Below are 26,567 nucleotides of genomic sequence, written 5' to 3' on the forward strand. Positions count from 1 at the left end.
GTTTAAACCGACTAAATATCAACTTTGACAATGAATTTATGACGTTGCTGTAGCTTGTTAACGCGCTGTCTTCAAGGTGGCATCTGGCGTAAAGAAGCTAACAATAAATCAAAAGTAAGCGTTTAACACTGTTAAAAACACCCCTTGGCGTATAATATGTATGCCGAATTTTGGACTACACCTGAGTAATGTTTTATATTCCTTTAAACATTTTAAGATATGTGGTTTTTACTTGCTGGTAACAAAGAAACCCTAAATTGTCGGATTTTTCTATGAAATTTTGCACAACTTATTTCCGAGGCCAAATTAGTTCCAGGCTCTCATAGTAAATTTTCTCAGTTAAAACCAAAGTTTTCTCAATTGTTAGTCATATTTTTGTCATCAAATGTTTACAATGCAAACAATACAAAAAGAATATCACCTGCTGTAAAATTAAATTCAGAGCTTTTCGAGGCTTTACGGTAAAAGGAGGCGGGGCTAAAGTTAAACCAGGAAGTTTACAACACCGCTCCGTGTTTACACATGTTTGCACGTTTCACGTGGGGGAGATTTTCGCTATTAAAATGTCTTCAAAGAAAAATAAAAGCAAATCCAAAAAAGGGAGTGAAGGGGATAGTTCAGTTTTATTAAAAGAGGGCTCCAGTGACTCCTCTAACCTGCAAACATCTGGCCACGAAGGAGGAAGCTGCAGAAGTCTGAACAGCAACTCATTCACTGTCATCGATTTCATTGAGAAAGGTGAGACTTATCTGCATGAACCTAAACGTTTAACATGCTTTGACAGTGTTAGTGTGTGAATACGTTCCGCAAATGAAGCAGTCTGCAGTGTGAAGATGGAGGATCCGCTTTGGTCCCTGTTGAACTCAGTGATGCTGCTGGACGCTGAGATGCTGCTCTAACTGTACAACTCATGCCGTCTGTGGGCAACTGAAGAGGCTCATGATTTACAGTTTTATCTCTGTACTCGCATTGGATTTAAAAACGGACTGAGGTGGAAGTGGCTCTCAGCTTTGAGAATATTTGAGGGTATTCATCTACACTGCTCAAAAAGATGAAGGGAACACTTAGTCATCACAGTCTAACACCAAGTCAGGTAAACTTCAGAGATATCAATCTGTCCATTTAGGAAGCACAAGCTGCTTTGGTGCAAATGAAAGTGACAAGAGGTGCAATGGAGAGGCAAAAGCAAGACAACATTTTCTCTCTCCTTCTCCTTCATGACTGATTCTTCTCTAGTTTGGTCCTCTGCTAGTGTCCTTGTCACTACTGGTAGCATGAGGCGGTACCTGCAGCCCAATCAGGTTGCACAGGTAGTCCAGCTCCTCCAGGATGGCACATCAAAAGAAGGTTTGCTGTGTCGCCCAGCACAATCTCAAGAGCTGGAGGAGATACCAGGAGACCGGCCGTTACACGAGGAGAGCTGGACAGGGCCGTAGAAGGGCATCAACCCAGCAGCAGGACCAGTGCTGCTCCTTTGTGTGAGGAGGAACAGGAGGAGCACTGCCAGAGCCCTACAAAATGACCTCCAGCAGGCTACTGGTGTGCATGTTTCTGACCACACTGTCAGAAACAGACTCCATGAGGGTGGCATGAGGGCCCCATGTCCTCTAGTGGGACCTGTGCTCACAGCCCAGCACCGTGCAGCTCCATCATTCGCCAGAGAACAGCAGAATTGGCAGGTCCTCCATTGGTCCATCATTTTGTTATTAACAAATTATACAGTGTACATCAGTAAAGATTTTCAACTTGAATAATTTGTTCATCAAGATCTGATGTGTGATTTAAGTGTTCCTCTTAATTTTTTTGAGCAGTGTATATGTGGACATCTTTTCAAAGTTACAGTGTTTTTAAGATGAAAGTCCCTCTTTGTGTTATTTTATATATGCAAGAAACTCTGTCAGAAGAAACACAAAGAGGACATTTTATACCAAGAAGACTAAGTTTGGAAGATATCAGCTTGATTTGTCTAATTCAGACGGCTGAAGCCTCAAATAAACTTCAGCTGCACTTTTGAATTTTGCACTGAAAGAGGACTGTGTGGATTTTGTCCCCCATCACTTATTACGCTGAAGCACATTAGGAAGGGATCTCTTCATGGCCAGTATAGACAGGAGGAATGATCACAGCATGCAAAACCATACTCCAACATTTTTCAGTCCAAGGGCCCCTTAGCTGAAAGAGAGACGGAGCAGGGGCCCCTACTACAGAGGACTGTTTTAGCCTAATACTGCAGTCTTCCCCTGTATTTGCTTTACATGTTAGTGAGGAAGGAAACTCTATTTTCACAAGGATAAGTTCTTGCAATTTATTTTAAAGTGTGTTTTCAGACATTTTAATTTTTGAAAAGAAAAAAAAAACGGTACACTGCTATAGTATCACCTACACAGGAGTGTATGAAGTAGTTAGACTAAGTACGATCTGGACGAGCTACGTTAAAATCATTTTAACATGTTCACAAAGTGATAAGTTAACAGTAGCGTTCTTCAGAATAAATACTTACACCTTTTGATACCTGAGAACAGTTACAGCAAATGCTTCTTTACTTTTATTTCACGTGATATTTTTCCTAATTTTCCTCCCAGCTGACGACAAAACACCCAAAAGCTGCCGATCGACTTTAGTCCAGCTGAGCCTCAATTCAATGAAGTCAGCCAGCATTTGCATCGGGAGACCAGTCCTACTGACGAGTCCCTCAGGACAACAAGAGGTGCTATCTTCTCGTCTCTTCATCAGTTTCTATGCCAGATCATTTCAAACAGTTGTATTGTAAAACTCCACTGACATGTTGAATACGTAATGTTGCTCTTTGTTCCAGTCCTTAAACCTTTAGTTGATGGATGGTTTGTGTTTTCAGGATTCCACCTTCCTTCCTCTGATAATTTTTCAGCTCTGACACTTTTTTAATAATCATTTGTCTATTTATGTCCTCTGTCTTCCAGGTGTGTTTAGGTTGGCCTGTTGCCTCCTTTCCAGGTGGAAAAGTCGGTCTTCAGAAATGTGCTCAGAACAACCTCAGAGTGAAGTCAGGGGACGAGGTGACGCTGCACCCGCTGACAGGTCCTGTGCTTCAGGCTGAGGAGGTGGTTCTCTCCAACAGGTAAAGTACATCTGGCTCTCATTAAATATGCTTATGTCACATATATCACTGTGACACTTTGCATAGGAATGTCATAAAACTGCACTATTAGCAAAATGAAAAACAACTTTTCTGCTTAAATGTTGGTCATGAACATCTGCAGCTGATATTTTAAATAGCTGATTGAATCATATGTGATAAAGTCATTGTAATAATGTACAGGAGTATGAGCAGTAATGTTATACCTCTGACAAAGCCTTTAGAGTATAGCACACCTTCATGTTATTTCTCAGGTAAGGACTGCCATCTGCTGGTGTGTGTTTGCAACTGCAGTTCAAATGCCAAACTATCAATTGTGTAGATTTTATTTATCCACATTATAAATTATGAATAAATAGATAAACTTTATTTATAGGGCGTTTTTCAAAACAAAGTTACAAAGACAATGTGGAATTAAATCAAATAAAATGAGGCAACTTCAAGAAATACAAAGAACAATATAAAAAAAAAAGATAGAATATCATCACTGAAGCAGCTGTAGATTGCACTTAGATATATAAACTCAAACAATTAAAATAATACAAAAATAAAAGAATACAATAACCAGTGACAACACAAGATAAGACATATATTAAATAAACAAAATAAATAAGTTAATAAAAGGCTTATTTGAACAGATAAGTTTTAAGAAGTGATTTAAAAGATGTCACTGATTCAGCTCGCCTGAATGCATCTATTTGTAATTATCATTTCTACACAAATCTGTTTTTATATTACGTTATGACATATTATAATGTGATATGTTCGGCGAACTTTGATTATCTTCTTCAAATTTTAATGTTTTGTAACTTCTGTGAAGCTGCTCTTGTAAAAAGATTTTATTATGTTTCATTCTGGTTAATTCTCACACTCATTTAACTTTAATTCAGGTCAAAAGATGATACACTGGAGACGGATGAGTTCAAGAACTTCTTCCTGAGGTCTCTGGGTAAGTCAGTTTCCATCATCCATACACATTTACCCCATTTGGGAAAAGCAGAAAACTGTGTCCTGTTTTTAAATTGCTGTTCTTGTTCAGTTTGAGTCCAGACTGGAATAACTCTTCTGGTTTGTCTGTCTTGTGCCAGTTGGGAACATCATTTTGCCAGGAAATACCATCTCCCTGACCTACTTTGGCCGCTCGTGCAGTCTCCGGGTCGAGACCATAAGAGGGGAGGATGGCGTCACCCTCCACAGACCGCCACCTCCCTCAGGACTTGGCCCTGACCCGGAGGAGTCCTCCGTGATGAACTCCGTGCTGGACTCCACGTCAGCCGACCTGTCCCTGCAGCTCAGTTTGCTCACTGTGGATGACAACAGCGCTGACGGGGCACCAAGCACGCCTGGAGACACGCTGGGGCCTGCAGCCAGCACCCCACGCCGACCAACCCTCCTCCCTTCTCTCTCCTCACCCTCTGCTCCTTGCACCCCATCCTGCAGCTCCCAGAATCCTCCTGCAGGGTCAGCGGAGGATGCCGTCAGTATGGAGGGCTCTCTGAGCTCAGAGCAGGCAGAGAAAATCCCCACAGCTCCCCCTGGTGGTGCTCTTAGTACTGACACCTTCTACTGCCTTTCCTGCTCCACTAAAGTCAGTTTCAGAGGCAGAACAGGGCAGCAGGATCCAGATGCAGAAGCTGCAAGGTCAAAGGTCACATACAGCATGATTGGCGGGCTCAGCAGCCAGTTGGATGTCATCAGAGAAACCATTGAGCTTCCTCTGAAACACCCCGAGTTGTTCTCCAGCTATGGTGCGTCAGACAGCACAGTGTTGTTCCACGTGCATACATTAGACTCTAAAACTAACTCTAACTGCAAGCTGTTTTCTGTGCAGGTATTCCACCTCCCCGAGGAGTGCTACTGTACGGTCCCCCCGGCACAGGAAAAACTATGATTGGACGAGCTATAGCCAGTGAGGTTGGAGCTCACATGACGGTGATCAACGGCCCAGAGATCATGAGCAAGTACGGTCATATTGCTCACAAACATCACTCTCCTGTCCCAGTGTAATATATAAGGAGGATTTTATTATGTGTGGACAACAGAATTATAACTCTGCACGTGATCTGAAGTCATAATTAAATCGTAGCAGTTTAATTTACTTAATGAGAAGGGATAAAATGCTTATTGGTTTTATGGTACACCACAGGGAATTTTCAGACGGTTAGTAGTGCTGTTTCAAATTTGAACTATCGTTAAGACTGTGTTTGATACCGTGCTTTGAAAAGCTCACAGTAAATATTGTTCAGTGTCAGCTAGAGTTAACAGAAGTCTCCCAGATGCAGGCGCAGCGTGCAGCGTGGGTTTGTTTTGCTGTTCCCTTGTTTACAGAGTGGGCGTGCAGCAGGCAAACCCAGTGATGCTACTGGTCCCTTGTCCTCATCCACAGTGACACACACACACTGCAGCGAGCATTTTAAAGACAGGCTGTCTTTATGTTAACCCTTTGAAACTTAGAGCGACAACACTTTTTTTGTGCTGCTTTCTGACACCTTCACAAGTATTTAAACCTTTGAACCTTTGAGCAAACTGGTGCGATTGCTTTCAGAAACATGGGGAAAAAGGCAGTGAGCAACTTTGTTAGAAATGTCCCACAAATTGCAAATAGAAAAAAAATGAATGTCGAAAAATATTTTTAAAAGCAGGGGAAAAATTATATTATTATTATTATTATTATTATTATTATTATTACCATTATTATTATTATTATTATTATTATTATCATAGTTTTTTTTTATTTTTGTTTTTTTTTAATATTCTAAATCTATTTTTTTAGTATTTGTAATATTTTTACATTTTATAATTAGGTTATAGAATTATTATAATATTCAAGCACTCTTTCCAGGTCATTTCCTTGTTAGTTTGTTTTTAACTTTTCTTATTTTCTTTTTTAAAATTATTTTTTTGTTTTATTTTTGTCTTTTTACTAATTTCTTGCTAGTTTTTTGGGTCATTTCTTCTTGTGTTGCTCACTGCCTCCTTCCCATGTGTCTAAAAGAAATCAAGCTGATTTCTCAGGTTTCACACATTTCATATGGTGTCATATGCTTACGTAAGGTATTGGCAATGTCATTATTTTAATATTTATACAAACAAAAAATGCATAGTGGTGCTTATTTGTAGTTTTCATTAGCACACCTGAAATTGAAAATTTAATGAAATTATTTCAGTGTGTGCATCGGTACCTTTTCAGCACATTTCAGCAATACTGTTATAATGCTATTTTCATACTGTTTCATCTTCTTCTTCATTCATGACGTATGATTTTTTGTGTCTTTGCAGATTCTATGGTGAAACAGAAGCGAGGCTGAGGCAGATATTTACAGAAGCATCTCAGAGGTATACTTCAGTAAACTGTAGTTAATGTAGCTGACCGTGCCCTTAAATTACCATCATCGCCACTATCTTAGTGTTTTCTGTATATGCAAAACACTAAGTGTTTTCTTTTTGTTGGCCCCTGTCTTGTGTTTATTTTGTATTTTGTGTCATTTGTAATACATGTAATTTATAAAAGCAATCATAAGAAAAAGATTAATGTGCGTACCATCTAAAATCAAACATCAAAAACATTTAATAAAACAGAACTACTTACATTTTTTCCGCTGCTTAAAATCTAAAATTTTGTAAACATCATGTCTAGTGTTAGTGTGTAACATTTTCTCTTGATTTACAGACAACCTGCGATAATCTTTATCGATGAGCTGGATGCTTTGTGTCCAAAGCGAGAGGGAGCGCAGAATGAGGTGGAGAAGCGAGTCGTTGCTTCTCTCCTGACTCTGATGGATGGAATTGGTTCAGTGAGTTTCCTCCTTATCCTTCAACCATAATGCGTCCTAACAGGTGATGAGTCTTAGGGTAATGGGACAGTTCACCCCAAAATCAAAAATACATATTTTTCCTCTTACTGTTAGTGCTATTTATCAAACAAGATTGCAGGGTTGCAGAGTGCTGAAGATATCGGCCACAGAAATAAGTGCCTTCTCTTGAGTATAATGGAACTAGATGGCACTCTTTTGAGGCTCTAAGTGCTCAACAGCAATGTCTCTTTCCAGAAATCATGACCCTGTAACTCATGATAATCCACAGACCTTGTTGTGAGCAGTTTCATGTAGGAACTATTCTCTTTTTACTGAACTACACCCGCCAATCATATCACTGTGCAGAATCAATATTCACATTTGGGACACCAGAACTGCTGAAAATGTTTTTGCCATTTTTGCTGTTGTGTTATCACATACATGAATGTAGCGTACGCATACGTCCATGTTTAGTTATGATGAGCTAAACTGTGATGGCAAGATAGTGAACGGGGGTCCAGTTAATGGTTTTACAAACACTGGAAACTGTCATCTATGGTCATGAGCTCCAAGTAATGACCAAAAGAATGAGGTCGCGGATAGAAGTGGCCGAAATAGGTTTCCTGAGAAGGGTGTCTGGGCTCAGCCTTAGAGATAGGGTGAGGAGCTCGGACATCCGGAGGGAGCTCGCAGTAGAGCCGCTGCTCTTTTGTGTCGAAAGGGGATCAGTTGAGGTTGAGCATCTGATCAACCATTAAAGGTGCCTCCCATTAGAGGTGTCCTACTGGTAGGAGTGCCCGGGGCAGATCCAGAACACGCTGGAGGGATTACATATCTCATCTGGCCTGGGAACGCCTTGAGGTCCCCCAGGAGGAGCTGGAAAGTGTTGCTGTGGAGAGGGACGTCTGGGGTGCTTTGCTCGGCCTCCTATAGTGGTGGTACTTGAGAGCCAAATTTTTCTGAGGTGTTCTGAAAAGTTTGAAAACCACTGTTGATTATTCAGATGATTGTATCTACTCTGGTCAGTTATACACCGGGTGATAATGGCTGCTTCTCTCTGTGTGTCCTTTTTATTGCTTGGCCAGAGCTTGCAGCATGAAATGGACAGTCTTCTCTTTATTCTATCAACCATCAGTATCTCTAAGGCCTGCTTTACATTGATCAGCGCGTGTTCAGCACACACATGACTTCAGAATATGGCTCTCTGCAGCAGAACGTGGCTCTGTCAGGAAATGTCCTCATTGCAAATGCAGATTGTCATGCAGAAACCATCTCTGCATGCTGGACGCCCTTCAGACACTGTGGGTTGTGTCTCTGGGGCGTTGTTTGTCCTCTGAGCGCTCTGTGAGTGCCTGATGAGAAAAAAGATGATTTCCCCCCCACACACACGCCCAACGGGAGCCTGGGAAACAAATCACCTAAGGTTGCCATGACCTGCCAATTTGGCATAACTTTATCAGTAAAGTACATCTCCATGAGCCCAGGCAGAAACGAGCCTTCATTTGGATCGGTGATATAACACAGATACACCTACGCCCTGCCGGCTCCCCGCTCCTGCCTGTTTTCCAGTCCAGATGATCCGAGGTCATCAGCGCTGATTGGTTTGTGGAATGTGGAGAAAGCAGTTCTGCTCCTCAGCATTCTTGCCTGCACTGTAATTTATTTGTGTTTCAATTATCCTGGTGGTATTGAAAGGTGGGGGAAAAAAGTATTCTCATCTTGCAGGCAGACCACCCTGAGAAAGACAGGAGAGACACAAGTTTTGCATCAGACAGGGTCAAATATTCTCTGAGGTTTTGCTTATTAAAACCACAGAAGAGTCACAAATGCGTGGTCATGAAGTCAAACACAGGGCTGTTTTACTTAGCTCCCAGAAAGTTGATATTGATAACTCAAAGCAACAATTTGCATGTAATTCTGGGTGCATGTCTTCACCAACTTGACAGATTTGGCAGTGATACTTTGAAATGTACCATTCCTTGTCCTCCATCTGTTATTTTTAGGGATGCACTGACTGTGAAATTTTAGGCTGATACGGATGTTTAGAATTACAATATGGCCGATGGCTGACACTGATGTTTTTTTTTGTTATTTATTCCCCCTTTTGTGCCAGGGAAACAGAGAAATCTTTATTATAAAAAATAAATGAACTGTTTTAAAGTCGTTCTTTGAAGGAGCGCAAATTTAATCATACACATTTATGAAACGACCTTGAATATAACCGTCCTTCACGTGAAAAACATCTTTTTTAAGTGCTTTAAAAGTCTTTTTACTATATATGATATATCATATTTCCTTTCTAATATCTGTTTTGTATTGCTGTCAAAACCTCAAAATCAGTAAATCAGTTCAACCTCTGTCAGCCGATAGTTCCGTCCACTAGCTGCTAACAGCTAACATTAACTAGCTCTCGTCCTGCAGATGTCAACACGGAATTGTCGTTCACAATGTAGCATTCATTCAGTCATTGATTAATTAATGCATTTTCCGTAACTGCTTATCCTGTTAGGGGTTACCGGGGGCTGGAGTCCCAGCTGACATTGGGTGAGAGTCGGGGTACACCCTGGACAGGTCGCCAGACTATCACAGGGCTGACACATAGAGACAGACAACCATTCACACTCACATTCACACCTACGGACAATTTAGAGTCACCAATTAACCTGCATGTCTTTGGACTGTGGGAGGAAGCTGGAGCACCTGGAGGAAACCCACGCTGACACAGGGAGAACATGCAAACTGCACACAGAAGGGCTCCCTCACCCCGGGTTCGAACCAATAACCCCCTTTGCTGTGAGGCGACATATTTTAGTCGTCACCGTTTTGATTTTTTTAAAACCATATTTGGACAAAAACATTATTTGGCTAAATGTCTTTTCAAAGTCATTTTGAGGCCTCACAAGGTAATCCACTAAATACTGACTTTGGTTCAAGGAAAATATCATGACATGACATTAAACCATGATTACTAGGTCAAGACTGATCTCTGCTGTTTTTCCTCCCCCTTCCAGGAGGGTCACTCAGGTCAGCTGTTGGTCCTGGGAGCCACAAACCGGCCCCATGCCCTCGACCCCGCCCTGCGTCGACCAGGACGCTTTGACAAGGAGCTGGAGGTGCGTACTGCCACACTGTAGTGGAAGCAGGTTGTTAAATAGTTATGTGCTATGTGGATAATTGCTGTGTGTAGGATCATTAAAAATCAATCAATCATTGTAGTACTCCATCCATTTATGGGTTGGGGTTCCTCAAGGTTCCTTCTAGGGCTCTAGCACAATTACTTTGAGTGTAAATGAAACTTTCTGTTCTGCACTTTTTATTTTTTGATTTCATGACGCCAGGTGGGAGTTCCTGGTGCTGCGGAGCGTGCAGATATTTTGCAGAAGCAGCTGAGTCACGTACCGTGCAGCGCCAACACCGAGGAGGTGACGCAGCTGGCCGACGCCGCTCATGGATACGTGGGAGCAGACCTCGCAGCTGTTTGCAAAGAAGCAGGCAAGTGAACACTGTCCTACAGTCACGTAGAGAGCGAAATGCTTTGGAATTTAAAAAAAAACAAAACATGTTCCCTACTTGTAGCCACCTGATGGCATCCAGAATGGTTTGGCAGCCATGTGCTCCTGACAGTCTGAATGTGGTCTGCAGTGTTTTTTTTCCTCCCTCTCCTCTTAGCCACATGATGTACAAAATGTCCCAGAAGGCAGCTAAATATTGTTCCCAGAAATGCAGCTATAGATTGTGACAACGTTATAAATCCATATCATAAAACTGCCACTGAAACCAAGAACATCCACACTTACTGTCAAAGCAGTTGTGCTGTTCCTTGCATTGATTTCCTCTTCCTGAAACCAATATAATTTGGGAAACCAAAACAAAGTCGCACATGCCAGCTGGCCAAAATATGCTCACCATCTTTTAGCAGTTTGGTTTGCCTCGTGGGCTCAGGCACCCAACCAACGAACAAATAGCATACGAACAACAGTTTGTTATTGAGCTTTAGGTACATTTGACTCCACCTCTGCTTTGCCCAAAACCACAACTCCTGGTGACTTATTCCTTCCTAAATTAGTTTTTAACAGATTTTTGAGATGTTTTCTTGGAGTGTCTGACACTGCTGGAGCCTCTTTGAACACAGAGGGTCAACCATCCTTTGATATTTGCCAAAGAGGAAGTTGTGAGCTTCTGTGGTATTCAGATCCCAGTGAGAGAAACCACTGAAACCACCACTTGTTGTGAAATTCCTTTGCCCCCTCACCCCCGATGCCACAAACCAATCCACCTCACATCCTGAGGACATGCATACTGGCTTATATACAGTATGTGTGTATCTGAATGTGCTTGATTGTGGGGGTGTGTGGGATTGTACGAGCACATGCACATTTGTTTTTCTGTGTGTGTGACCCCATATGCCTCCTGGGTGGTCTCAGTGCCTGGGGTACGTGGCATATTGCATTTCCAGCTGAGGAGGGAGCTGAGGGCTGCTGTGCGGAAGCACTCCGGCGAAGAGCGTGATTTACTGTCCGCAAAGGGCCAGACGTGACTGGCAGTGTTTTCTGAGAAACCTCCTCGCGCCCCGGAGGGAGACAACAACCTCCCCAACCCCGTTCGACTCTGCTCGCTTCCCCCAAAGTCTCCAAACCCAAATCACTAAACAAACACAGGCCCTCACAAGTACGCCGCAGCAGAACTAACAGATTCAGAATGCATTTAATGCTTTAATGCTTTGCTTCTTTCTGTCGGCTCATTCAATCTGGAAATAAAGTGCTAATAAAATACAAACTGAGGTGAAACAGAATATAAATACAGCTATAAAGGCTTCAGAGTTGGGTGTCAAATCTCCTGAAATCCACATGTAATGCCGTCTAAGGTTCCCTTGAAGTTGGTTTTATAAATCGAAATATAAAATGATAAATATATATCCAGCAAATTAGTAGGCAGTCTGAGATTGACCTGTTTTGGCGGGTTTGGTGTCGAGTTTGCAGATTTATCCCTGTGTGGGTTTCTCCAGGTTCCTCACACAGTTGAAAAGACACGCAGGTTAAGTAAGTTGGTGACCTTAAATTGTTTATAGGTGTGAATGTGAGTGCGAATGGTTGTCTGTCTTTGTCAGTCTGGCGACCTGTCCAAGATGTACTGCCCACGACCCCCATGAGGATAAGCAGTTACAGATAATGAATGAGTCTTTGCTATTCAACCAACTACCTTAGCTGTACTTACCATAGCCTTTGGCGTTCATTTAAGGGCTGTCAAGCGATTTAAAAAATTAGTCTAATTAATTACATGCTCTGTGATTAATTAATCTAAATTAATCATATCTTTCAAATTTTGCTGTTTTGGCAGATGTGTCGTAAAGCTGTTGGATTTTGGACGTAATTCTCCCCTTGTCCTCTACCACCCAAACTGGTTTGCAGCCCTATGCAATCCATTTTGCAGGGAGTAAGTTAGTCAGTCACAGGTAGACTTACTCAGTTGGCGTCTGAACACCTGGTCGAGTGCGGCTTGACGAGGCTGGCTGCTAGCGTTAGCATCAGGGGCTATGCTAGCTCAGACCTCTGGGTTTGCTGCTAAATTCTTTGTGTTTGTGATATTTCAGGCTTGAAATACTCAAATAGTACGAAAATTCCTTACTGCAGAAATTGCAGAGAACGATGCTCAACAGTTTCATCTGTTGTTTTTTTTTATTTTTATTTTTTTTAATGTAAATGTTCTGTTCACGGAGCCAAGCAGCATTATCTCGTCTGCCTCCATCATGTGACATAGCCACTGTGGCCTTCAGTGATGCACCGGGTCAAAGGGCACCACGGAATGTAAATAATCAGCGTTAACTGTTTTAACGTGTTATTTTTCTGGGTGGCGGCACGGTGGTATGGAGTTTGCATGTTCTTCTCATGTCAGCGTTGGTTTTCTCCAGACACGCCGGCTTCCCCCCACAAAGATCCAAAGACATGCAGGTTAATTGGTGACTCAAAATTACCCGTAGGTGTGAATGTGAGTGTGAATGGTTGTCTGTCTCTATGTGTCAGCCCTCTGATAGTCTGGTGACCTGTACAGAATGTATACCGCGTCTCGCCCAATGCCAGCTGGGATAGGCTCCAGCCCCCCCCACGACCACCAACAGGATAAGCGGTTACAGAAATGAATGAAAATGGATTTGGAAAACTGGAATTTGGACTGTTGACATCATGTGCTTGCGTCCATGTGATACCTAGCTAGTTGCTAACTTTTTCTGTCTGCAGTTTGGTGTTGGACAACTTGTATATAGTGTGTTTTTAGACCTGACCTTTTGAGAGTGAGCCAAAACATTAAAGTTAGTAAAACCAAAAGAATGAGATAAGACCCTAATGTGCTTCATAGAACTGCAGAGTCAGGTGATGATTGTAAAACTTCAAGAGACCCCTTTCACGGACACTAAATCATTTGATCCATTGTTGGCGCACTGCTAGGTATAGAACAAAAATTAAAAGCTGTAAATTTAGGTTTGACAGTGTGATCCTAACTGCCTATGTGTGTATGTGTGTGTGTGTGTGTTTTTGTGTGTGGTATGGGTAAGGATGCACCCTCACTAAGCCCCCATACTGCCACACATTGTTTCAATTGACATAAACAGACACATAAAGCCCCACAACACACACACACACACACACACACACACACACATACGCAGACACACACGTACCTACAAGTTGATATCTGTTTTTTCCTTCTTTGCTTTCATTGAAAGGAACAAAGAGGCACAAAAACACATCAAGTAGGAACTGCAGTTGTTTCCTTCTGCTGCTGCAGGTAACAATGAGCTGCTGGGGGAACGTACGCTCCGACGCATTGCTTCCTGCAAAATAAAAATGGGGGGGCGACACTGCGACGGCTGCAACACACTCGGGTCACGCACAAGATCCCCGCCTTGCACAGCTGCAGAGAAGCATGCACACATACACACTTATGGTTTCGATTTTAGATGCACGCACACACAAGAAGCACGTTGTGGTGGGGGTTTAACATCCTGCCTTCAGTACAATACCAACCTGCTTATAGATCAGAGAGTCTTTAAACTAATTCTTCATCTCTGGAGAAAGGCAGAGGGAAGGATGGCAAGGCCAAGTGGCTCGGGTTTCTGTGTGTGCGTTATTTTTTTTCTTTGTGAGCATGTTTGCGTGTGCGTAAGAATGGATGGAAATCTTGATGTCATGCGGGAAGTTTTTGTTTGTCCACTCAGAGTTGTACCGAGCCCCAGAAACAACTTCTTGACGACAGATGTGTTATATAATCAGCACGTAATTACAGTTGATCATGGATCGGCCAGTTTCGAATGTAATGTAATGCACACTCATACCAGACCTATTAAAGTCTGTTTCATCGGGGTCACCTCAAATCCCCTTTAAGCCTCCACTGAGCACACAAATTATTAAGAAAATCTGCGCTTTACATCATGTGCACTGACCGAGGGAATCCAGGTTGAATGCTGTGATCCTTTAATGAAAGGTAGGATTTTTAAACCTGGAGAGAAAAAGCAGGAGTGGGTCTCAGTATTAAGGCATGACCATGTGTGCGTGTACTGTTTTCTGTCAAAATACATTCATGTGTGTTTGCTGTGAAACTACAAAATCGGATAAGATAAAATCCAAAATAAGGTCAGAGGTCATTGTCCTTTAATCAAATGTCTATTTGTTCCCGTAAAGACTCACAGATGGGTGCCAAATGAAAAATAAAAACAACATTTGTCCACACATATCAGAAGTTCTGAAAATGGGCCTTTTTGCTCCTTCTATCTCAAAAAAAATCTCTTCCACACAAGCGTTTAAAGAAAATCTCAAACAAAGAAGAGAAACTCAGTTTGCACCATCTACATGTCAAAAATAAATACGTAGTTTCTGAAAATCTTCACCCTAGAAGGCGTTTTATAAAAGGTCCGTTCTCAGTGACCTAAAACGCAGTTTGAAAGGCCATAGGAAAAAATATGTCTAAAAAAATTCCTGTGTATGTGTGGACCAAGTGGCAACCTCTGGCGCTGAAAAATGCAAAAACTGCAGTTCCTTTAATGGCCACATGAGGGTGGCTCCCAAAGCCAGTCACTCCCCATAAACTCCCATGTTAAATGCCCAACCTGACAGCAGGAGTAAGCAGTTTTGGTCTCCTATAGGATTTTTTTTCCCTTCGTGACAACTGTACGGGGGATGAATTTTTATATTACTTGCTGGTTTACATTTTATCAAGGCTTAAAGTTATACATAATAAAGGGCGAGCCTCTTTGAGTGACAGGCTGTATACCAATAGTATCCTCGGCTCTCAGTCAGTTCCACTCCTTGCTCCTCCACGGCACTAGCCTCTCGCCAAAATATTGCTGCATTCAAATGGAACTCGTGAGCTCATATTTACGACATGGGAAGTTGAGTGCACAAAGAAGTAGAAATTTTCTGAGATCTCAGAGTTCACTAACGAGGTTGTGGATACCATAAGAAGGGGGCGTTCATATTGACTCTTCTCGTGAACACGGTAAATACAATTCCATTTGAATGCAGCATAAGGTCACTTCTGACTCCAAAAAACCAAGATGGCGATTGCCGAAATGCCAAACTCAAGGCTTCAAGATGGGAGTCCACAAACCAATAGGTGACGTCACGGTAGCTATGCCCATTATTTTTACAGACTGGTGTGGCCATAGCAAGATATTGGTACAGTCCACCACAAGCCTCCGAAAGAATCTCATAGATTCTAAAGTCTCTGAACTCTTCTACTCATGCATTTGGGTTATTCCTTCAATATGTAGCTTGCCTTTTTGACATGACATTAAAAATATCAAATAATATGAATTACCCAAAATCTCTTAACAAAAAAAGTGTAATGGTGCAAAGATGAAAGCGCTTAGTACAGATGCTGTTTGCATCTATAGATGACTGTTTCTTGATCTTTTTGATTTTCCTTGCAACTCATAGGTTGCATTTCTTTAAGTTGTGAGAAGTTCAACCGAAGATTGTTTCATTAGATTGTATTTTAGGAGCCCAAAGATGTCACGCTGTATGTTATGTCACAAGTAAGAAGCAAGGTTATTTGTGTTTTCACATTTTAGTGATGGCCACTGTAGTTCTCCTTCATGCTTGGCACACAGGAGACGTTTCAGTTCTGCAACCTCACCGGCAGATGCCACCAAGTCCTTCATAGTGGCGCTTTAATTTTTCCAGTTTTTAGACTCCCGAAGTGTCAATTCTCTCCAGTATTTGACAAGATTTGTGTAACAGAAAAGTTACTTATTTTTTAAAACTATTTTGGTGGTCTGATCATTTTTGATGAAGGTTAATGGTTGCAACAGAATGACAAAGTTAAGTAGCGGTAAAAATATGTCAAAGTGCATAATTAGATTCCATCATTGCTTCACTGCTCTTTGCTGCAGCAGGAGATGTCAGATCCACTATAGCTGAACTGTAGTAACCTTAAATTACGACCTCTAGTGGACAAATGTTATATTACCGGGGAGGTAAACAGCCAAGCTCAGCTGCATGCACTCAGATAAAGTCATCTGAATTCTACCAGCACTCTGCTGCCTATTCAGCTGTACTGTAGAGAGATTTGGAGTTTGACTATTGCTATTTCTGTATTTTTTATCTGTCCAACTTTTGAAACAATAACTGTCAAGATTTTACAAGTTAACTACTCATACACACAATTAAACTGCATATCTTTGTCAGTCTCTATTCAGCTTCTATCAGACTCACTGACTCAGAACTTCATCTGTCTCAGTTACTGTGTCTGAAGTGGACATGGCTTTCATCATGGTTTCTCGCAGGTTGACAGATTAACGTACACATTAGGATGATCTGCTGGACTCTGTTAGTCACAGCCGAAAAATGTACAGCCTGCACGCTAGTAACTCTATTTATAAACCTTTCTGACAGCGCTCCTGTTGTATCTGATGTAGCTCCTCGTCACGTCATTCTGACTGGGCTTTATGTCAGACGTGTGTCAGCACGCACACTGTTACTGGACGGGCCGACGCAGAAAGAGTCATTGTAGAAGTCATGTTTTATAGTTTGTTAGCTGCAGCGCGGCTCCATCACATCTGATTCACATGGTGGAAATTCTGTTGGCTCTCAGCCAGGCAGGATGTGCAAAGACGTTTTGACAAGTTTGATATAGTAATACAGCATTTCAGTAAGAGAGATTCATGGAAACTTAACTAACTTTAAAAAGAAAAAGGTAAAATGCTTGAGTTGTGTGTCAGAACTGCCAAAAAAAACAAAAAACTGTTGGAATTGTACATTTCTGTTTCATATGTTTCAGATAAACATTTCTAAAGTGATGTAGTTCTGATTACATGTATATAAGCTGAGGTGGAGAGGACGATGGATTGTGTGTTACCTAGGCGCGACGGCTGCCAAGCTGCAGACCAATGTTCAAGACCAACAAACAACAAAACTGGTTGTTTCTAGCAAGACATTGCCGCATTTCCAGCAGCAACTGTGCCACCAAAACAGGATGTTTTCTAACTAGACAGTGGCTGCATTTTTAGCAGCGATTGTGTCACTGGACTGGGTGGGTTAAGCAAGACCTTGCAGCATTTCCAGCGGCAATTGAACCACCAAAACTGGATGTTTTTTTAACGAGACATTGGCTGTCTTTTTAAGGGTGATTGTGTCACTGGACCGAGTGTGTTTAGTGAGATTGTAGCATTTCCAGCAGCAATTTTGCCACCAAAACTGAGAGTTTTTTAGGAAGACTGACTGCATTTCCAGTGGCAAATTGTGCCCCTCAAACCATGTGTTTTTAAGCTAAATGTTGGTGGCATTTCCAGTGGTGATTGTGGCTAATTACGGCCCGGTCAGGACCGGCTCGGGCTCGGGCAGAGAATCTAAGCTCTAATTGTGGCACCAGAAATTGATATTTTAAACCAAAATATGATCTTTTCCTAACCATAACCAAGTTTATTTATTTATTTATTCTGGCCATAGGGTTGAACTGGGGGTACTAAAATAGATTTGATATAATCAAAGGGATGTGAAAGATAAATATTTGGATATATATTTGATTTCTGCCTTCTTCACCTAAAATGAGACAAGCTGTGAAGAAACTGCCTTGTAGGGGTCACATGCCAAAAAAGCTACGATCCACTGTATTTCAGATTCAGATCAGTTTAGAACATTTTAGAAAGATAAAGTCAAAGCTGCTTGTTGATGAACTGTGTAAATCTATTGTTTATACTGTGTATATAGGAGTGTAGAAGAAGAAACAGGCAGAGTAGCTGATTCAAACCATAAAGAGACAGCCAACAGAGAGTGCTGTATTTATATTTCTGATTCCTAAAGAGATTTCCTCCGATATAACCACATATGCACTGATTTCTACTGATCTTCCTTCGTCCAAACGTTACATTGACACTGTATCCAGCTCAGCACAGATTATACAAAACAGCTCTTCATAATGAATCCCTCTAGGTGTTTTGTGTGGTATTGGAAGCTATCATGTGGTTTCGTGGAGCCTCGCAGACTCTGGGCGTCTCTCTGTCGTCCTGTTGGCGTTCAACTGATCCCGGTGCGAGCAGATGACTCATTTCCACAGTCTAAACAGTGCAAATTGTGTGTGTGAGGGCGCACGTTTGTTTCGAGTGTTGTATGCGTGTGCGTGCTTGTTTGGTTTGTGCCACATCCGGACACACTGTTTACAAGCCTCTCTAAACAGGGGAAGCCCACTGGAACAAAAAGGGCCAGTAAAATTGATTATGTGGAATAATAAACACACAACTCTGCACTCTGTCAGCTGAAAGCTTTTTGGTGTGCCGTCTGATTTGACGGCAAAGATCTGGCTCAATATTTAACATCCACTTCTCCAGCTTAGACTAAACGGCCTAAATGATTTACTTGGTAATTGTGCAAAGTGATCTGGCTAACACACTTGAATCCTCTAAAGCTAAATACTTGCTGAGTAGAAACGAGGAAAAAAATGGTGGTAAAAATGAGCTTAGTTTTGTGTGTTTGACATAAATTGTGCAGTAGAGGACTAAATGGATCCAAACACTGCTGAATGCTTGCTGATGTTTACAGCGGCAGCCTTGCCTTATAAAGCGCTTTCCCCAACTCGTTTGTCCTTTTAAAGACACTTCAGGAATTTCAGGACAGGTCAGATAAATATCAGTCGGATCAGCATGTGAAGTTTATTTGAGGCCTCTGTTTATAAAATCCGGAAATGTGCTGCTTGTACTCCTTAACCCCGGCACTTACCTTTACCCAGTGACAGCTGTGTGTGTGTTCTGTAGTGTGTGTACATGTGTGTGTAGGCCAGCACACGTTTCCTGCATGTTTGGAGTGTGTCAGCACATGTATTTGTCTTTGTCATCTCTGTGTGTTTGTGTGTGTGTGTGCGCACTTTAAGAGCACATATTATTGCGGTGTTTCAGCTCCGGGAACAGATGTTGGGTATTGTAAATACAGGTGCAAAGACTGTTCCGGAAGCCCCGGCGAGTAATGAAAACGTTCCTGCGGTTTTGTAATAGTGTAATGCCCAAAGTATTTCACAATTCATCTGAGGACAGCGTCGCTGGAGAGCTCGCGGCTCGAGCCTGTGGGTGTCGATACACAGTGCAACATAACGTTACACACAGTCCTGATTCCTCTCTGTTGAAATGTGGAATGCACTGCTGAAGTGCAGATGGACTTTTCTGACACACCTTCCTGGACTCTGTGGGTGATGAGCTGCTGTCTCTGACAATGGAGCTCTGTGAGGTTTTCCTGTTTGAAGTCTTGTACTGGAACTACACGTCCTACCTCATTTTTTCGTCCTCCCTGGAAGTTGAGGCTGAGCTTCAACTTCCAGGGACTTCCAGACACTCACTCACTAGTCCGAGCAGTGTTGACCAATCACAATTGAGCGGCAGGTTACATTCAGAACCCAGTGGCAATAGTGAAATGACAATTAAGCTTTATATTAGCTTTTTCTTTTTTATATCTGCATTCACATACAGATATCTGTTCATAGTGCGTATATCTCTTAGAATAAGGTTTTGCATTTAGGGGTTTGATTCTTTAGTAGAGCGGCCATTTCGGTGCGAGGGTCATTGGGTGACCTCTGGGAGGTTAGCCAAAATTACGGTTGCATGGAAGAGGAAGTCTTGGCTCGGATATTCGCTGGCTACACTGGATCTTACTGGTAGAAAAAGGTTTCTTCACACTTAAATCTATGCTGTATTTTTGGGTGAAACACTGCACAGATGTAAGTGTGCGGAAACCTTTTTCTACCAGTTTGGATACATGTTTTCAGCACCTTGCCATGACCAAGCTGGGTGGAGCGGTGGTTGTTCTGCATCATCTGAAGTGGATCTTACAAAATATTGGCCGTTGTCCCGAGAGGCTCATCATCATCAGACCAATGGTTTCTGTGATTGGTATGGTTTATAGCCTGACTGACGCTGCATTTTTAAAGCCAATATCAGTGTTTGAGCGTTTAAAAGTTAAGATCATTATGTATCATCATAATATTTGTGTCTTTTTCAACATAATCAACAAATATATTAATTGATGATCCCTTAAATTTGTCGTCTTCAAGAATGGTGGCCAAACGAATGGAGACATATCTTTGGTGTTTTTGTACTGCAGTTGTTGCTGCATGTTAGTTATCTGCTGACATACGTGCCAATATGCATCTATCTGTGATACACTAACAGTAGGTGCATTTCTCCTCACCTCTTTTTGTGCATATCTTTTTCAATTAGTGCATAAAAAATCAGAGTGGAAATGGCAGAAATTCCAAAAATGCCAAGGCAAACTGTCTCCGTTGTCTCTGGCTGCTTATGTCTGCACACAGGGCTTTTAACAGAACTCCTCCAAGAGCACAGTTGTTCAGTGCTCCCTATTTCCATTGCCCAGTGTGCTCTGCATTATTATAAATCCATTGTTTTTCCTTTGAGGTTTGACTGTCGCTCTGGTAGTTAGATCCTCTCATTGCACCCTCTTCTGCAGTGGCACCACATCCATAGAATAAGCACCACCTACTGCTTATCTCGATAAACCAACTCCCAATGTTCGCACAACAGAAGTGAACCGAAAAGCGTTTAAATTCACAATTTCATGTGCTAACTTTTTGCAAATTAGCACAAGATGGATGGAAACCCAACTACTGTCTGATATATGCCAGGCAGACTTTTCCTCCAGGGTCAGCTGTGGATCTGTTGTGGCTGGAAGTTTTGGACAGCCTCTTTTCAACTCCAGCATGAACAAAATACTACAGTTCAAATGGAGTTTCATATGAAGAGCAGCTCTCGAGAGGTATGGCGCGATGGAGGAATGTTGCTGATGGAGGCAAAACAACCTTTTTTGCTCCAACTAGCAATGGATACTCTTGCATAGCTGGTGCATGCTGACATCGATCATTAAATGAACATTCTGTCCGCTGTTCCTTCTTTTGTTTCCCCTTTTTTTGTAGAGAGGTATCTGAAATACCTCCTGTATTGATACTTCATCAAGAAATACTTGGACTGGTCTTGGCCTTGGGACATCCCGAGTTTGCAGGGGTGTTGTACTGGATTGCCGTGTACAATAAGTGCTTCCTCTGTTGTGTTGGATAGGGTATATGTAACTGAATGTACCAGAAAAAGGTATTGATAAATGTCATTGGCTCATTAATTACTTATGCGGGTGCTCAGAGCTCTGGCTCACAGCTCCTTGTCTTTCTCTTGGTCCTTGTCATTGGTAGAAGTTGATATATATGGATCATTTGATGCTCATTGAAACTTAATTTTATCACTGCTTCTATTCCGTAAGAAAATGAGGATTCATATCTTGTGTTGAAAGTACTTGTGGTGTCATCACAAGTTGAAGTATCTCTGAATGTTTTGCATTCAGGGGTTTGATTCTTCAGTAGATGGGGCCAATTTGGTGCGAGGGTCAGCGGTGGTGACCTCTGAAGAGAAGGCCTTGATTTCGGGAAGGTCTGTTGTGGACCCACATAATTAAGACCATCCCTGTTGAAAAACCACAAATAAGCGTCCTCTCTTCTCCCTGGCCGGCTTCAGCTCTGTTAAATGAGTTCTTCCCTCTCTTCCATACCTAGTTTAGGCCCTGGTGTGATGTTTTGCAAATGTGCATTCTTGTACATTTAGGGGGCCCCTTCTTCTCTCAATTCCCACTAGATCTCTGGCGAATTTGAAGCATTCTGGAAAAGGAGGAGTAGAAGAAGAAAATGAGTCCACATAAGGTTCAGATTAAATTGTGTTGTGTTGCCTCTTTTCTTTCCTCCTCCCTTCCCATCGGATGTTTTCATAACTAAACCAAATGTGTGCTCGGAGTCAGCCAAGAGCAGTCAGGAGAGAGAATCCCTAAAGCAAAATGTTAAAGTCACATCGTTGAATCAAGTTTCCACTGCCCTCTGGGCGTCCAGGCCGGACTCAGAGCTCTGCGGCTTATGAAGCCCATTTCCCCTCTGGTCAGGTTGTTTCTCTGCAAGGCTTTTCATTACTGCTGGAAGAGTGCTAGATTTACTCTAGACTCTTTCAGATAATTCTTGATGAAACATTTATGAAACATTTGTCAGCTGCATTTTTCAGTCCCCAGAGCTACAGACCAGACCCTTTAAACCAGCTGTCAGTCTGCGCTTACTGCTATAAATTATTATCTAACCGTACGTGCTGGATTAAGTTAAATCTAGAGATATAACTTTTGCAGAAAAGTTTGCAAGACCTCCAAATTTGTTATGAAAAAAAGCCAAAAAAGGTTTGCCTTTCTCCGGTAAAGCATCATATATTAATGCTGCAGAAGACTTTTTCTTAATGAGTTGCATGTGTTTTTGAGCAAGTTGTATATTTTTACGTTATTCCTTTCTTAACCTCTTCTACTCCACACCTTCCTACAATAGACTATTTTTTGTCTTTTTTTACAGGGGACAGGAGGTTAATAGTGGGAGATAGCAGGTCAACAGTATATGCCACATAGAAGGGGTATACATCATCTGAGAGCTAGGAACCTGAAGATTAATTTGATGCAGCACTGTTTCAAGTTTTTCTAGTTATACATATGTCATAAACATTGTGTTTTGATCAGGTGCCGATTCAAACTTTGAAAGTTTAGAGTTTAAAAGGACTTAGAAGATTATGATGGAAGCATGTTATGGCCATTTACATGCTCAATTATGTCTCATAAGTTGTTGCATCAATTTTGGGGTTGAAGCATTTTTTTACCACTTAATATAAATGGTCAATAATCTCTCCAAAATACCACAGTAAGTAAGAAACCCTCTGTTCTGGAAACAGCTAAAAAAAGCCTCCTTATTATCAATTTATCTATGAAAGTTATACACCCTCTGAATGCTCAAGGTCTCTAGTTCGTGGTTGTCAGATTTCATGAGGCTATAATTATCCTTGAGATCACGATAGGTCATTTCATACAGGGAGGTCAAGTTTCAACTTTCACAACAGTGAAATGGTCACTATGGGGGCTAACATCATCGCACATAGATAAAACTGGACTCATTGAATCTACAAGAGTCTCAGCTTTCCTGTCATACCCATTTTATGCAATTCCAGGACTGTTGAGTGACCCCGGTGTGCAGGAATATTCATTGTTTTTGCCTAAAACTGCATTGCACTGGCATAAAGTGGGCATGTCTGTAAAACGAAGAGTCGTGGGTACCCATAGAACCCATTATCATTTAGATATCTTCAGGTGAGAGGTCGAGGAACCCCTTTGTAAATGGTCATGTCAGTTTTTCCCTCGCCAGAATTTAGCCTAACTTTGGAGCATTATTTAACCCACTTCCCAACAAGCTAGCATGATATAGTTACCAATGGATGCCTTAGGTCTTCTAGTTTAATATGATACCAGTATCATCTTAGCTGAGGCAGCTACAGCCTCTGAAAGACCGTAATGTTGGCCAGGAATGCTGGCATCCGCATGGAGTGAAAGAGGTTAAAAAAATGCATTCAAAGACTTTATTTCTTGCAAATTTGGGGTTTTCCATCTAAATTTTATCTATAATTTTGAATTCTATTTTATGATTTTTTTGTGTAGTCATGTACAGACTGTTGTCTTGCTCTGTAGATATCTGAGGGTTGTCTTTAACAGACCCTGATCATTGCATCACGTTATGTGTACTGTTTCTCTCCCCTGTGAGTCTTCTTCAACTCTGGGTGAAGCATCTTTTATCTTTTACAACATGATCAGCACGCAGACGTCTCTTGGGTTTTCTCCCCTGTCCCATCATCCTCTCATCCCTGAAGGAGGCCGAGGCCCTCCACCTTCGCAGGGCAGGCAGCTCATGGTTTGGGGTTAGCGCATATGGCGTTGTGGCTGGTGCTCCTCGTCTCCCTCCTCGCCCCAGCTTCCTTCCACATCCTGTCTTGTCTTGCCCTGTCCCTTCCACTCGGACCAGATGTTTTTGTGCAGACTGAGCAGCGCCGGTCTGAAGCTTTAACGCAGATGAAGAGCTGGAGCGGCAGCCAGGTGGAATGATGGGATGTTTAGACCTCTGGGGATCAAGAGTAAGAAGGAGGGTGGGCGGACGGGGATAGAGAGTGAAAGAGCGAGAAAAAGACATCATACACTGGGGGGCCGGGACTGGGGAACACATTGACCCCGGCTTGGCGTGCTCACCGAAGACAAACCTGCTTGCATTAATTGTGTTTCTTTTTCTCTTCTTCTTCTCTGTCTGTCTCTCTGTCTTTCTGTCTGTCTGTCTCTCGCCTAGTCGGAAGGGTCCTGGAAAATATAAACAGGATGCAGTCTTGTCTGATCGTAAATCCCCTCTCGTCTGCTCCCTGGCCCCCGGCCCTGGACCACGTCCGTTCCCCTCCAGCCCTCGCCACCCCAACTCCCGCTCAGACCCCCCCTCCCCCTTTTAGCTCAGAAGGGGAAGCCAAAAGTTTCTGTGTGTGCATCTGTGTGATGTGTGCACATGTGCATTGGGAATGGTTGTGTGTCTGATATACTGTTACCCAACTCTGGGGTTGGAAACGTGGTTGTGGGCTGGTTTTGTAACTACTAATCATTGTTCACATTTAGCGTGTAATTCACTCCGAGAAGACCTGTCCTCCCACCTGTAGGGGTTAAATCTGCACAGCTGGATGCAAGCTGATGCACACATTGTAGCTCTGCTTTTTTCACACGTTCTTATTTGCCGATTTAGTAATGATTGCGTGCAATATTGCAACCAGACCGAGCTGTTTTTCTATAATGTGAAGTGGAGGAAATTACAAGCAGAAACACACTAAAAAGATCCCCCGTGCACTTGACTGATTCTCTCAGCAAAGTTGCAAATGTTTGCACACTATTAAGACTTCTATCGTGACCGGCATATCAACCTCTTGCCAAGATTTTGAAAACTCATTTGGGAAAACTCTCCTTGAACAAAACCTAAATTTAAAATAACATCCTATACTGATGACAAGCTGCAGAAACAAGGTTCTTAATCAATCTTCATTTCCTATCGGACAGAGATAACAACTCAAGTGGTTGTTGAAACAGAAATCCAATGACAGGAAGGTCATCGATTTAAATCTTCGGACTGACTGTGAAAAAGACTGGAAGGTGAAAAGAACGTTCCTGCAGTTATGCTTACATAGCTTCCTTTGAGCAAGGCAATCAACCATAACTGCCTGGTGTCCGACAATAGAAGACAGAGATGTTTTTCCGGGAAAATCCCCAGCGACAGAGGGTGAACTGCAGCTGAATAAATCTGGAGAGTCAGAGGAGCTGCTGTTTAACTTTTACTGATATCCACAGTTTTCCTCATCATGAGACACCTGAATGTGCTGGATACATTTGAAGATACTGTAGGTTTGTTTAAAGGGATTCTTTGGATCTTTTGAAGTGGGGTTGTATGAGGTACTTATCCATAGTCAGTGTATTACCAGTCGGCGCGACCTCACATTGGAGAAGCAGGCTAGGGCAGTGGTTCTCAAATGGTGTGTGCTGTGATGCCAATCTAGGTGTGCCGTGGGATACAAAAAGTTATGAATGAATTTTCAATTGACTCTATCAGTATGTTGTGTGCACTGTTTCCCAATTAAGAGGTAAACTCTAACTAAAAAATGTAATTGAATCACTGGGAACCTATCTGTTGCTGTCCATGTATAGGAGTTTTAAGTGTGTGACACATCAGAAGCCCTGGAGCCCAGGAGAAAGCTGCGAGTAGGACAATGGATCACTTTATTGCACGGAGGAAATTACAGCAAAGCACCAGCGAAGACGATATGAGTTCTTTGGATGTATAAAACAGCATTATTGGCTACCCGCTGGAGCTAACGTTAAATAGCTGTTCAGATTGCACATACAAATATACATGTTTAAACTTTTGTCAATATACAGATGGTACACATCGTTAGCTTGGTTAGATTCTCCACAATTCAGTGGTTCAGTTGATTTTACCAAAACCACGAGCACCAGAGGAGACCGTAATTCAGATTTACCGGCATGACTCCCTTCCTCTGACGCTGTCATGAAGTCAGAATATGTGTCAATTCCTCAATTATGCAGTAAGTTATTCATGCTTTTTTAGTCCGTAAGGGTCCAACGATCAAAAGAATCAAAGGGTTTTTCACAAAAACGTATTGTTTTAACAGCATAGTGGTGTTGTGTTGATACGCTGGGTGCTGTAATCCTCAAGTGCAGTAAAATGAGCATCTATGTTCTCTGTCTGTCGGAGCTAGATCAAATGAATAATTGATATGTTATACGAAGCCTAATTTCAGA

At 42.1% G+C, this 26,567-nt stretch overlaps 1 protein-coding gene across 1 annotated transcript in view; it reads left to right on the forward strand.

Moving 5' to 3' along the window:
• Positions 1-119: 119 nt before the first annotated feature.
• The window catches only part of spata5 (spermatogenesis associated 5), a 156,382-nt gene continuing 129,934 nt past the window's right edge, over positions 120-26,567 (forward strand). The window contains exons 1-10 of the mRNA XM_050041823.1: positions 120-738; positions 2,583-2,707; positions 2,940-3,097; positions 4,006-4,064; positions 4,204-4,863; positions 4,947-5,076; positions 6,395-6,451; positions 6,786-6,909; positions 9,921-10,022; positions 10,248-10,401. Coding sequence (XP_049897780.1) covers positions 564-738; positions 2,583-2,707; positions 2,940-3,097; positions 4,006-4,064; positions 4,204-4,863; positions 4,947-5,076; positions 6,395-6,451; positions 6,786-6,909; positions 9,921-10,022; positions 10,248-10,401 — 1,744 coding nt within the window. The 5' untranslated portion in view covers positions 120-563. The remainder of the gene's footprint in view (positions 739-2,582; positions 2,708-2,939; positions 3,098-4,005; positions 4,065-4,203; positions 4,864-4,946; positions 5,077-6,394; positions 6,452-6,785; positions 6,910-9,920; positions 10,023-10,247; positions 10,402-26,567) is intronic.

Source organism: Epinephelus moara, chromosome 4 (assembly GCF_006386435.1).
Source record: "Epinephelus moara isolate mb chromosome 4, YSFRI_EMoa_1.0, whole genome shotgun sequence".
Taxonomy (NCBI): domain Eukaryota; kingdom Metazoa; phylum Chordata; class Actinopteri; order Perciformes; family Serranidae; genus Epinephelus; species Epinephelus moara.